The 13802-nt window shown below is 36.3% G+C and overlaps 1 protein-coding gene across 1 annotated transcript in view; it reads right to left on the bottom strand.

Annotated features, from left to right (window-relative positions):
* Nucleotides 1-13272, bottom strand: part of LOC306885290 (fibrocystin-L-like) — a 35560-nt gene extending 22288 nt beyond the window's left edge. The window contains exons 1-33 of the mRNA XM_079441717.1: nt 13137-13272; nt 12706-12819; nt 12532-12609; nt 12267-12411; nt 11444-11552; nt 11296-11353; nt 11106-11199; nt 10949-11002; nt 10791-10864; nt 10666-10708; nt 10489-10559; nt 10276-10386; nt 10018-10107; nt 8530-8795; nt 8268-8359; nt 8013-8172; nt 7802-7937; nt 7497-7640; nt 7242-7396; nt 6991-7101; nt 6653-6811; nt 6410-6528; nt 6121-6284; nt 5868-6034; nt 5506-5641; nt 5121-5275; nt 4352-4474; nt 3662-3767; nt 3461-3568; nt 2871-3035; nt 2214-2335; nt 1814-1946; nt 109-301 (exon numbers count right to left, since the gene is read on the bottom strand). Of these exons, the coding sequence (XP_079297843.1) occupies nt 109-301; nt 1814-1946; nt 2214-2335; nt 2871-3035; nt 3461-3568; nt 3662-3767; nt 4352-4474; nt 5121-5275; nt 5506-5641; nt 5868-6034; nt 6121-6284; nt 6410-6528; nt 6653-6811; nt 6991-7101; nt 7242-7396; nt 7497-7640; nt 7802-7937; nt 8013-8172; nt 8268-8359; nt 8530-8795; nt 10018-10107; nt 10276-10386; nt 10489-10559; nt 10666-10708; nt 10791-10864; nt 10949-11002; nt 11106-11199; nt 11296-11353; nt 11444-11552; nt 12267-12411; nt 12532-12609; nt 12706-12772 (3908 nt within the window). The 5' untranslated portion in view covers nt 12773-12819; nt 13137-13272. The remainder of the gene's footprint in view (nt 1-108; nt 302-1813; nt 1947-2213; nt 2336-2870; nt 3036-3460; nt 3569-3661; nt 3768-4351; nt 4475-5120; nt 5276-5505; nt 5642-5867; nt 6035-6120; nt 6285-6409; nt 6529-6652; nt 6812-6990; nt 7102-7241; nt 7397-7496; nt 7641-7801; nt 7938-8012; nt 8173-8267; nt 8360-8529; nt 8796-10017; nt 10108-10275; nt 10387-10488; nt 10560-10665; nt 10709-10790; nt 10865-10948; nt 11003-11105; nt 11200-11295; nt 11354-11443; nt 11553-12266; nt 12412-12531; nt 12610-12705; nt 12820-13136) is intronic.
* Between the last annotated feature and the right edge of the window lie 530 nt (nt 13273-13802).

The following is a 13802-nucleotide window of genomic DNA, read 5'->3' as shown; positions in this document are numbered from 1 at the left end:
AATATTCTTACTTTTAATACTTTTCTAGACTTCTACAGTTGTAGCATGATATTTTAAAAATACTAGTTTGAAATTTGATGTTATAGAGTACAGAAAGTGATATGAGACCTGGTTAAGGGGTAACCCTGGTTTCTGACTCTCACATGGACATCGTACTCAGCTGGGGGGAGTGTGGGTAACAGGCAGGTGATGTTTTTGTTGGTCCACTCCAGCAATTCGCATTCGGCCTCTCCAATCAAAACAGAGCTGCCATTATCATGCGACTCAAAATTTGTGCCCAAGATGGTGAGAATCCTGCATCCTTTATAACAAACGAACAAGTTCAAATTAATTGCTGTTCCAGTAAGATCGTAAGGGATGGGGGCAATGAGGATGTTAGAAATTGCTGTGCCCAACCAGTTTTTCTGATTGCGTGACATGAGCTAAAGCCAGTGCAATTATCTGGCCTGCACAAAAGGAAAGAGATTTGTCTGGAGGCCATAAGGGGGATTTACAGCTGTAACCAAGATGTAAATGCAGATGAGAACAATGGGATGGAAAGAGACACTTGACACTTGAATGTGATTTTGCCTGTTTGTTTGTTTCCCGTGACTTTCATCTTCATTATCCTGTCTCAAAGAAGAGTAGCTAACTAGTATTTATTTGAATATGGAAACCATATACATGGTTTGCATTGCAGTCACAGTCTGACCCTCTCTGATCTAAGAGATGTGCCTGATTCAAATCAGGTATCAAACAAGATATACAGACTCGAGCATCTTCTTTTAACTTCCTCCTCAATGGAAAATTTAGCATCAGATCTTTATCTAAAATGCTTGAAGTTTTTAGTCTTTTAGTCTCCAGAACTAAATATATCGTATTAATATAATTTAGAACATAAGGTGTGTGTGTGTGTGTGCGCGCATTTTTGTGACAAAAGAGGACATAAATTTGTACGATGACACAGGTATGACATAGGTATTACAATATGAAGGTGGTTTATGAGGACAATGCCTATGTCCCCGTAATTCAAAAGGCTTAAAAGACATACTAAATGGTTTTTTTGAAAATCTAAAAATGCACAAAGTCTCCTGTGAGGGCTAAGTTTAGGTGTAGGGTTGGTGTAGGGCAATAGCACACACAGTTTGTTCAGTATAAAAACCATTACGCCTATGGAGAGTCCCCATAAACCACAAAATCCAACATGTGTGTGTGTGTGTGTGAGAGAAATTATTTATTTATTTATTTTAAAAACAGTTTTATAGAAGATTTATGCCTTAAAAAAAATTTATTGGTAGTTGTAGCTAAAGCTAATTTTAGATTTGCACGTACACATAAGTATGGCATTATTTCCATGTCCAAAGTCTAATCAGACTGGATTTGAGGACTTGTTTTTGAGTGACACATAATTGAAGCGCTATTAAAGTTGTATGTTGAAGGGATTAAATCTTTGTATGAACTAATCTGAAAACTCAATGATCCTTATTTATACTCTGCATTCTTGTGAATAAAGGCAAGAGAACTCTATTCTAAAAATAGAACATATTCAACAGACAGAGTATCATCTTACAGCTTAATCTCAGATGAGAATACAATCAGCTGTTGGCTGTTTGCAAACACAATGTGACCAACTATAGGCCACCAAAATGACAAAATGAATAGGTACTGAAAAGCATATTTTCAATATCTAAAGCTATTCAGGGTACTTGTCAACTTCACTGTCTGGATTTAATGTTTGCAAAGTATTACATGGAGACTTTAAAGGAGACCTTTAAACATATCTGCCCCGAATTAGGTAAAATCTTCTGACAATGCATAAATGTTGATACCTTACCAAATACTGTTGTAGTTTGTGGGCTCACAGATGTGATTATGGCCGTCAAATTGTTGCTGTATGTGAAAAGGCCATCTGATACTGCTGTCATCTCTGCCGTGGTTAGTGTTACTCTCTGTTCACCTTCTGACCCCTGTGTTATGCACAAGATTCATAAAAGTGTAAAAGTTTCATAGGTTTATTTTCAGGTTGTTGAGGATGCAAATTCATTAGTGTTGTAACTGTTTAGTGAATTCGCCCTGAGCTGTTCTGTTAATAATACTGATAAAATATTATTCATAATAACTCTTATAACTTATATTCAATTACAAAAATAATTTAAAAAGGTTTATAACATATCTATGATTTTAAATTTGACTATTTTTGGAAATGTTCTTGGGACGTCAAGTTCTTCACTTACAGCTGGAACAATGCATCTCAGGTGAGCAAGTTCCACTTTTATAATGTTACATGGCTGAGTGCCAATGGTGACTGCGATATCATTACTGAATCCATAGCCAGACACTGTTAGAACTGTCCCTCCTATGAAGAAACAAGATCAAGTAATAGTTGTAAGATATGTTGGGATGACATTGGTAAGCAGGTTTTGGACATAGCAATACACTGTAAAAAAAAAAAAAAAAAAAGTTGAGCCAACTTAAAATTTTAAGGCAACCAGCTTCAGCAGATTTTTGAGTTTTCTCAACTTGTTGTTTTAAGTTTATAAAACAAAAAGTTGAGAATCTCCTACAAAAATAAGTTGAGAGAACTCAAAAATCTGCTGAAGCTGGTTGCCTTAAAATTTTAACTTTTTCTTTTTTTTTACAGTGTACCCATATTGAAAGTAACATGCCAGTTCAGCTTTGATCAAATTTCTCTTCTAATATAATTTTTAATTAACTAACAAAAATTTAATTTTTAAATCTAAACAGAAGCATTTTTACTAGTGGTACTAGACTTTTGTACTCTAATGTATGTTCTGTATGAAAGACATATGCAAAGCAACAAATACTTAATAATAATAAAAATATTTATTTTACACACTACTGTGTGTAGAGAAGTGAAATGCCATGTGTACCTGCCACACTTCCTGTTGTGGGGTTTATGGAGGTCACTCCTAACAGATGTGTGAAGTTAAAGCTGTTGTCATTCTGGAATTGGGCATCTCCCACCAAAGAGAAACTCAGAGAGACTGGCTGTACACCTGCACTTGCAGGACCGACCTGGCAGGTTATAGAAGTATCTGAAACAAAAATAAATTATTTGATGAGATGTATGATTAAACAGTATGCTTAAATTTAAATTCTGTAATCACATCACTACCTGTATACTTGTATCATTTCTTTTGTGAAACATAAAAGGAGTGAATAAGGATTTAAACTTCTGATTTAAAGTGGAATACTTCGAATACAGTGCAGAAGTCAGGTGAGCTATTTGTATGATACTTTTATGGTGCTTTGCATTCTTTTTAAAGCTTGAATCATATATCATAGTAACTTAATGGAAAAGCTTGACTAGTGCAATTCTTAATGTCTAATTTTGTGTTCCACAGAAGAAAATCAGTCAAATGGCTTTGTTGCATTCTTTTAGCAAAAGCGATGTGCCATCTGAATGCAGTTTGTCTCTTGAGAAAAACTGATTTTATGATATTACTGGGTTTTGGCTTACTGGTAACCTGTAGAACAGAGCACTCCACATCTCCAGTCTTTACAGTGACGTTTCCACCATCAAAACCAGATCCAGTTATGGTAAGAACTGTTCCCAGATTGCTGGATCCTGAACAACAAATTACATCAGTAATATAAACCATTAAATACCAATATGAATAGAGATGATAACTTTTATGAGAGACTTGATCATTTTCCTCACCTTGTGTAGGAGAAATCCTGGTCACTTTTGGGGTCTTTGACTCACTCCAGGTAAAACCACAATCTCCTGAACACCATGACGGGATACCATTGATGAAAACTTCCACCTTAAAGAGAACAAGCACAGGAATATGCATTTCAGTTTGTAGACACCCTAAAGCACTGTTTCGCAACTGGTTTTTGTTTCAGGATCCAGATTTATACAATAATAAAATCTTAATAAAATAAGACATTAAATGGACATTAAGTGTACATTTACATTGGCAAATATAAGATTGATTCATATTATTTTTAATGTTTACCCTTTTCAAGTCAACTTATATATGTAATTTATTGTAAATTGCAATGGCTTTTTATGAACTACTGGAATAAAATATTAATAGGATCATGCACATTCAGACTACAGAATGCACACCTGTCTGTCTGTAATAATACAAATGAACCTTTCATGCTTTGGTTTAGCCATAATCCTCTCGACATGCAAAGTCCCCTGAACACTGGATATTCAAACAGAGCAACACAACCGGACAGGCCCTTCAAATGACCCACTACATAGCACTATTGAAATCTGCACACTACAAGGCATCAGGTAACATGAGGAAAAGCCTTTAAAAACAAGCTTCATTTATATGACCAATGTATGTTGGACAAACATAATTATTGCAGTAAAAGCAGTGAGTAAAAAAGGCACCTGTGGTTTATTTGTAGGCACACGCAGAAAGTCTCCCATAATTCTCTGTTTGAAGATCCCTCCTTGCTCAATCTTGCGTGATGTCACTGAAGGGTTCACACCAACCACTTTGGAAGCATTGATCTAGTTAGCATTATTAAAACATGTTAATTTATCCAGGTATGAAATGAAGAGTCTGAGAAAATTAAGATATACACTAGTATTCAACAATTTGGGGTTGTTTTTGAAAAAAAAAAGTCTCTTATGCTCTACAGTGCAAAAATACTAACTACTATTGTGAAATATTATTACAATTTAAAATAATTGTTTTCTATATTAATCTATTTTTAAAAGTCTTTTATTTCTGTGATGGCAGAGCTGGATTTTCAGCAATCATTACTCCAGTCTTCAGTGTCACAGGATCCTTCAGAAATCATTGTAATATGCTGATTTGGTGCTCTAATGTTGGCACTTTTATTATAATTATCAATTTTGAAAACAGTTGTGCTGCTACTTTTTTTTTTCTTCCCACTGGATAAAGTCTAGTCTGGCCCCACTTTTTCAATGTTGATGATGGATTTCAAACACCTTTTCATGTTAACTTTATATATTTTAAGTATATATTGAAATTGTAATTTTACACATTTTTTTAAATTATGCACATTTCATTTTTTTAACTAAACACTTTATTTAAATTCCCATTAGCATTTCTCATTAGCAGTTCCCCTACAGACTTGTAAACCTCCATGAACCTTGGTTTATTGAACCAGCACTCTGAACTCTTTCTTGCCTTTAACAGAGGCTGTTTTCCAGGTATGCTGAGCCACTGGATGTTCCAGCGGTAGCCCCTGCAGTCTCCAGATCTCTGCACCTGCAGCTGGCCGAGCTCTGGGATCCCCTGCAGAGCATATTGCAAGTTCGCAGCGCTGATGTCTACCGCCAGGCCTGAGAAACACACACCACACATATCAAATTAAAAAACAATTAAACCCCTTGGAAGGTTGTGGTATATGTAGTAAGAAAGGTGCAGTTCACTATTTAAATAAATTCATTTCAAGACTGAAACATGGAATAATCTGTTGTGCAACTACAATAAATCCCATGTACTGATATATTCAGTTACTTCCAGCAGCTACATAGGAAAGTAACAGGTAAACCACAGACAACATGCTTACCTTCAACACGTCGGCCAAAGAACTCAACATCAAATGTTCCTGTAAGAGGTGGGCTGGCTTTTTGAGGGCGCATGATGGTGACGGCGGCGTTCCCCTGGCTTTGAATCAGTTGGTCCCTGGTGCTGTTTGGCATCTTCTGTTGGGTAAAAATTAAGATTGAGAAAGCTTACATGGCTCACTGAACAACACAATTATCTGCAGGAAACCATTCAGAGATATAGCGATAAACTCAAATGTCAAAGACAGGAAAATATTTAGTTGTCACCCATCACCCATCATATCAGAGAGATCAGGAAGATCCATCACTTCAAGACATTCATTGTTGAATGAGTTTCAGTTGAACTTCATGTGAACTAACTCGCCTCCAGAAAGCCCATTTCAAACAGTGGGACACCAAAGCCACAGTTGTAAGGTGTTGCTGTGATCTCGTAGCTGACATGTGAAGCATTTGCTTGTTTGCTCACAAAGATGTTTGAAAAGAAATGTCCTGATTTGGCTAGAGCAGGTGGTCTTCTTCTATGGATTACAACTGAACATGTGGAGAGAGAAAATAGAATATTCCATTTAAAAGGATCACTTCAAAATAATAAAATAAAATAACTTATTAATATTCACCATTAGAATCCAAAGCAGACATTTCATGTCCAAGGTGAACAGTGTCTATAAAGTAAATGGAGTTAGTGGCCACTCCATACACACTGAACTGTAGAAGTTTGTAGTTGGTGCCTATGTAGTTTGCCTGTATGGAGGCCAGGAGATCCACACACTTGTAGTTCCATCTGAGAATGACAATGTCAGTGTTACTTTATGCCCATTATAATGACCCTGATATTGGTTTAATTTTGCTCTTACATAGGCAAAAAAGGCATCAGGTTACTTTGTTTATTCAGTAGATTAAACTTACTCATCTGTTGAGTCAAATAGCACAGAAATGCGTATGTTCTCCTCCCGGTAAGTATTCTCCTGGTAACTGAACAAAATTCCCAGTTCATTCACCAGGCTCCCTTTGTAGGCCAAGCAGAGCTACAGTAAAATAAATATTAAAAAATGGCATGTGTACATTAAAAATGTAAAAAAATGTAATCCTTGAAAAATTCATGAGAAAAATCCATGAGGATGAGATACTATGGTGTCCGATGGTGCTTACAGTTTTGGACGTTTGTAGTAGTATTGGGCTGTAGATTGTTCCTGATGCTGTAGTGTCATTGGCATTGAACAGAATCTCTGGGTTCTTCAGAGACCAGCGGCCACAGAAAGCCTCTGAATCATTGACCCGGACCCCTCTACGGCTCAGATCACCTGAAAACTGTTTCGACAAGGAGAAATCTTAACAAGTGGGACAGAAAGGTGATGTTTTCAACAAAATAACTGATATTTATCATGTTAGAACTTCATAATGTCACTTAATATTTGCAAGGCTAACTTAACTTTGACAACTCATAGGTTGTGACATACATGATTATGTGCTTTTGTAGGTTTGCTTACCCCTGTGGTGGTGGTCTCATAATCTCTGAAAAATTTCACATTAGTGTTCTCCATTGTTGGAATCTCTGCTGGACATTTAGCGGTAACCATCACATCTAGTGCCGAACGCACCTTCAGCAAAAAACAGATGCAAACCATCATGTAGGAAAGGGATATTTCAAAAGAGCATTCAAAATGTTTTGTACACAATACTGTAAAAGCCAACATTTTATTCAATGGTAAATGTTAAGAAATATAAAACAAAGAAAAACCTCAGTTTCAGAAGCATTGAAAGGCAGAGGGAGGGATGGAACTCCACCCCACAGTAGTGTGAACGTCTCCAAGCTGGCCTGTCCTTTCACACCCTCACTAACTGTGATGTTCGTATTTGAGTCCATGATAAAGTATTCAAGAGCCTCAAAGTTACCTGAGATAATTCCAAGATTTAAGAATTTAGTAATTGGTTGTTAAAGCACATATCTCAAAGTCAGATCAGTCAAAGTATAGCATCATTTTCTTAAGTTCACCTCTGTTAGAGTTGAATGTCACGTTGTACAGTGCCTCAGTGTCCAGTTCTTGCTTTGTGACTCTAACGCTGTCTGGCTTAATCGTCCACAAATCATTCAGAGCGTTCTGCAACTCCATCGCTGAAGCACTAATTGGGATCGGCCCTATAACATGCAAAGCATTTCCAATAAACATTACAAACACACAAACAAAAATACATATTCTAGAGATAATGCAGAAAAGTGGATGCAAAAACTAGCACATGAAAATTGGACCTTTAAACTTCATCAAACACACATTCATAGATATACGTGAACTAATGCACCTGTTTTAAGACCTCCATATGCTAGGGAGTAGTATGTGTATTCGCAGTTGCTCAGAGAGAAGCAGTTGCTGCTGATTCTCAGAGTCTGCACCTCATTGAAGGGGGTTACTGGCGTCCAGCCCTGGAAGCGAACCACCTAAAACAACAAAGAATTAGGCTTTCCTCTATCTTGTCTAGATCTTTTTTTTTGTGCTCCTGTGAGCTCACTTACCTGTTTTTCAGGTAGTACATCATAGTATGCACTGATCTGCTGTTTCTCATTAACGGCATCTATTGTCTGCTGGGCAGTGAAAAGACTGATCTCTTTGAAAAAGGCCACATCCACTAATGCTGGTCCTGCATATTCCTGCACTATAATCTCAATGTAATACCTGCAGCACATTGATTTTGATGTTAAATCCAAGACTGGGACATATACATTAATGACGTTTTGATCATTATGTATTATTTAAAAAACTTGACTTACGGTCTTCCCTTCTCCAAGCGCATGACCTCTGACATTTGGGTGGTAAAGGAGAAGAAACTGCCTGCGTAGTAAGGGTGATGTGCAATCTTGACCTGAAAACAAACAATTTTTTTTTTTATAAAAGTTAAATGTTACATTGCATTTTATACAATCATTGCATGTATTAAAATAGGTTTGTACGTTACTAACTCTGCTTAATTGCTTACATTGATAACTACTGACATTATGAAATTGTTTATTGATTTTACTGTCATTCAGGTACCTTATCCTGGGGAAGACCTGTCTTGCTGAAATAAAACTGGCACCGATCGTCGGCTTTTATTCGGAAATAGTAGTTGTCGGTCTCCATCGGAACAAAGAAACCACTCAGTCGTACCACAAAGTTATCAATTTCAGCGGGCCACACATAGGACAGCGAATCCACCCACTGGACAGAATATCCAGGCCTACTGGAATTATACCTCAGAACGTCCTCTAGAAGGTTCGGATTGGAGTTGTTCCACATCTCCATTTTAAATCCTCTGCCACCTACAAACACATTAATTTAACCATCATCCATCCAAGGACAATATGGTTTATAAGACTCATTTTAAATGTGTAATTTCATAAATAGTATATAAAAGAGACAATGGCTTGTTGTCAAACAGTTTACATCAGTAAATATTTTCAGGGTAGATTCATGTTTCAATTTCTGTAAAGTGCCTTAAAGTCTTGGCCATTTGTAATATTAAATAAAAATGCATTTTATATAATAAATGTTTTATTAAACATTTATTTATCTATTTATTTGAAAAATTAATCGCAGTAATTTGTTGTTTAGATGGATTTATGGCATGATCAAAGAAAGAAAAACTCCAGTCATCTTGGTGTCAGATACGTGATGGGCTCTGATATGCAGTATTATTCTGAGAAGTCAGCTATGTGACAAACAAGAATCATGGTCTTGGTTGAGATAACGTGTGACACTGCAGCAGTGACAGAGTTAGATGTTCTCGCGTGTGAAATGCAGAATTCCATGTAACATTCCATGTCCCATTGTCATGTAAACACTGATTATGGAAAAGATTGTAGTACACACTAAGTACACCCAGCTGTCTCAATCAAACGCTCACACATGAGAACTATCACACAATCACACACCCTACTTAAACCATGGACTTCCTTTCACAGATCGCCGAGTATTGTTCTGCGTTTAGCACTCTCCAAGTGTTAGCTGCCTTACCGAGCCATTCTGTGTTTATGTTTAGCTCCGAGTATTATTCTGCATTTATCACTCTCCTAGTGATATCTGTTTTTCCCGAGCCATTCTGTTCGTTTAGTTCCAGTACTGTCTAGCGTTTATCGCTCTCCTAGTGATAGCTACATTACGGAGCCCTTCCGTGTTTTCTAAGTCTAAGTTTAGTTTTTGTTTATAGCCACATTTTCTGATTCCTGCCCGTGTATCTTGGATTAATCCTTGTCTCGCCGTTCGGACTCTGCTCATACCTCGTTTGGATTATTGCTAAAGTTACCGGACTACCCCTCTTCTCAAGCTGGATATCGTTTGCCGATCAAAGACCCACGCTTGCCCTAGGATTACTCTGTGTCTTGCCCTTGCCATACTTGTTTTGACCCTGCCTGTGTTTATGACCACGTCTCTGAATAAAAGCCTTGCAAATGGATCAGCATGTCTCACGTCTCACTCACCCCGTTACAGTTACAGAAATATAACGTCACCATAAGAGATCTGAATATCAGATAAGGGTCTCACCTGGAAACACTGTCATATTGGTTCTTTCATAACTAGGAGTTATGCAGGTTATCCTCTCATTTGATACACTCTGAATCTGACACTCACGACCTAAGAGGGAAAAAACGCATTATAAACAAAATACATACCTTTTAAATAATAAAAATAATAATAAATAAATAATAATAAAAATGAATTTTACATATAAAAATATATTTGAAATATTCTATATTTAATATATATAATTATTTCATAATTATAATTATTCATTTGATATACCTCCTACTAAGACCATAGCTGGCTTGTCAGTCTCATCAAAGTAGCGTCCCTGAATGGTCAGTAATGTGCCACCAAATACACTGCCCTCAGAGGGAGAAACTCCTGTCACTTCTGAAAAAGACCAACAAACACAGGCCAAGTTTTTCAGAAATATCTGATTTTCAACATGTAATCATATTGTATTATTTAAGGAGAATAAATGGTTTTTCACACCAGCATATGTCTGGAACATGGCAAGCTTGTTCAGTGCTGAGATGCTGAAAACCCCAAAGTCTGGCAAACTCCTGAAAAAAGAAAATATGTATTTTATGTACTTTTCTGTCAACAGCATACTAAGACTTCTATGCAAAAAAAAAAAAAAGTGTGAAGTAAAATCAAACCACTTCTGACCTCCCATATTCACTGTCGAGAATGTAACTGAGGTTGTGATGACCTGAAAACCAAGGTAATGACATTTAATCCAACAAAAATCTATAGTGAATGAATCATTCTTGAACATCTTGATGTGTCCTCACCAACATACGTTCCAGTCATTTTACAACTCATATATCCCCACTGGCTGGTATCAGAATCCAAATAGAGGCCATACCTGAAATAAATGATGTGCATTTATGGAGGGTGCATTCATATTTAAAGTTATCTTTTGTTTGCAACCAAACTGAAAAGTACTTACTTTTCATCTGAATTGGGTTTCAGAAGTTCGCAAGGCATGCCTCCCATGTATGCTCTGTTCAAAGAAAACACATTTAAACAAGCACACCTCATGTCAAGACACAGAATAGATTTAGCATTCAGCTGTATTTTTACCAATGTGTTAAATATTTCCAGACCTTAAAAATCTCAAATCCATGCCATTTGAACTTTTGTCAGTGTTGCTTCCGTATACGTCAGTATAGATTCTTCCCCGAAGTGTCACCACAGTCCCTAAAGTTTATTCAGTATTTTTTTTATTTATATAAAAAGTGTAATTTTTATAAACCAAAGCAGCACAGAGAAATGATAAAAACAAAATAAACTCACCCGGGGGACCTGAGAACGGACGGATACTTTGAATGCTGGGTGTACGGAATGATCGGGGCTGTGAAAGGTTTTGTAAATATGATGTAACATTTTACAGAGAGGATAGGAGTTTATGTTTTATTAAGGAGCACAATGAAGTCCATCTTACATAGAACATGCACCAGTAATTCCACTGGCTTCCATAACAAATGCGACTTGAAGGAATTGGCATGCCATCCACGTTGACCCGCACCTCATAGTCATCTTCTGGCAGAGCTCTAAACATGATTCAATATAAAGTTTTCTTTGAGAATCGCACACCATCAGCATTTTACATAACATTATGCGCGACAGCTATTTCAAAAAGTTATCATTTGCATATCACAGATAGACAGACAGAGTACAGTCTTAAAGGGATAGTTTATGAACAAAAAAAAATATACTAGGATATTTCTCACATTTATGTTCCACAGAAGAAAGTCATACAGGTTCAAAAAGACATGAAGATGTGTAAATGATGACAGGATTTAAATTTTTGGCTGAACTGCTATAATAAACATGACCCACGATCAAAGGAATATAATTTTTTATGTAGCCTAATACATAAAATAATATGATAATTTAGAATAGCAATAGCAAATAGAAAATGTTCAATGTCTGTTTCTCATGCATATCTTGCATGAGTTCAGAAAACTTTGAATATTGTACACAAATCGGATATTCTTTGGTGTTCCACAGAAGAAAACAAGTCTTTTAGGTTTGGAACAACATGAAAAAGACATTTAGAATTTTTCTCACAGGAGTTATTTCAGTTCTCTTCAGTTTTAGAATTTAGTCAAAATTTAAATTCATACATTAATATATAGCCCTGATTTCCCCTGGCGTTCACATTTTACTAGGAGAGGCGCACTGACTGAATACAGTGCAATGACTGCTGCAATCAATAAAAAAAAAACTGTATTTAGAATAAGGTTTTGTGATTGATTGCATACCTTGTATAACACGTGATCTGAGTGGAGTGAGTGGAGTCTTTCTCAACATCACAGGGAACAGATCTGGTGCGGGACACCAGTGTCACTGTGTTGCCAAAGTTTGGGTCATTGGCATTGAGATTAAACTGACTGGCTTGAGCAAAACCTGAGAAGCAAAATCACCAACAGACTTTTTAAAGAACTTAAACTGTAACATAGCAAAATGTGCTGAATCAGAACAGAATGTTGTTATTTATTTAAGAACATATTGATGATTTGTTAATACCTTGACCCTCTATGGTCAGTCTCGTTCCACCGTTGAGGCTTCCGTATTTTGGGGTCACTTTGTTGACACGCTGCGCTCCTGTCAGGACGGAGATTTGAGGATGACCACAATTATATAAATACGCAAAACCATTAAAATTACTAAAAGCATACAAGAGGTACATAAAGCTCGTACCTGCGGAACTCCATAGTAAAATAAAAACAGTGAGCGACAGATGAAGCTGCAGCAGCACGTGCCTCATCCTGATAGACTCACTGCACGCGCTCTTCAAAACTTACTGTATCTCTTCTGCAAAAACAATATACACATGCCATATGTGTTCACACTTGTCATTTGTACGTACATTAAAAAACATAAAAAAACAATAATAAATACATGAAAAATCTCAACAATATAAAATTTACTTTAAAACAAACGTTTTGCAATTTTGAGCAGAGCAGTATTCAGGCTATGCATTCAGTGAATATAGACTATGCCCATCTAATGAAAATACATTCATTTATATATATCCCGAATGTATAAATAACTGCTAATAAAAATTAATTAATGCATTGTTATATGAGATATAGGAATTTATAAAAAATACTTCAAAGTTCATAACTCACCTAAAGCTCTGTTCTGAAACTCAAACACCAGTGGCTCATTTGTTAAGAAGAGCTCACTCTTTTTATACTACCTACCCACAGGGTGGCAAGAGGAGACTCGCTTTTTTTTCTTTCACCTTTGTGTGTCAGGTGATCATGCATTGCTGTCATTCTACAAGCAAGAGAGGCATTTATTCTTTTCCAGTGTTCCTTAACAAACACCACAGACAACAATGCTTTTAATACGCAGGGACCTCTGTGCTGTAGTGTCAACATTACTTTGATATTCAAATGGTGGCTAAATTTTAATATTAGACGATTTGATGTCCCTTAGAATCCATTTGAATAACCTAAAACAATGAAGAAGATCAGGACATTTGAACTGGAAATAAGGAGAATTCTTGTAAATTTCAGTGATTAACTTGAGCAAAATGTGCATATTGGTCTCAATACTACAAAACTACTATAAATGTGATCAACAATATGATCATAATGAGCGATATTCCAATCCAGAGACTACTACATTACAGATTTAGTTTATCTAATTGAGCAGCAGTAGCGTGCTGTTCCTGTATTTATAAGTGTGATCTCTTTTCATCTTTGTTGTTCTATGTAGCTATACCTGTAGCCCGCTTTCTTTTCCTTCTTTCTTTTTTTTTTTGGCATAGCTATTATAGGCCAAATTTG

Source organism: Barbus barbus (assembly GCF_936440315.1).
Source record: "Barbus barbus genome assembly, chromosome: 19".
In the NCBI taxonomy this organism is placed as follows: domain Eukaryota; kingdom Metazoa; phylum Chordata; class Actinopteri; order Cypriniformes; family Cyprinidae; genus Barbus; species Barbus barbus.
The sequence above is the reverse complement of the archived record's forward strand: the minus strand, read 5'-3'. Positions and strand labels throughout refer to the sequence as shown.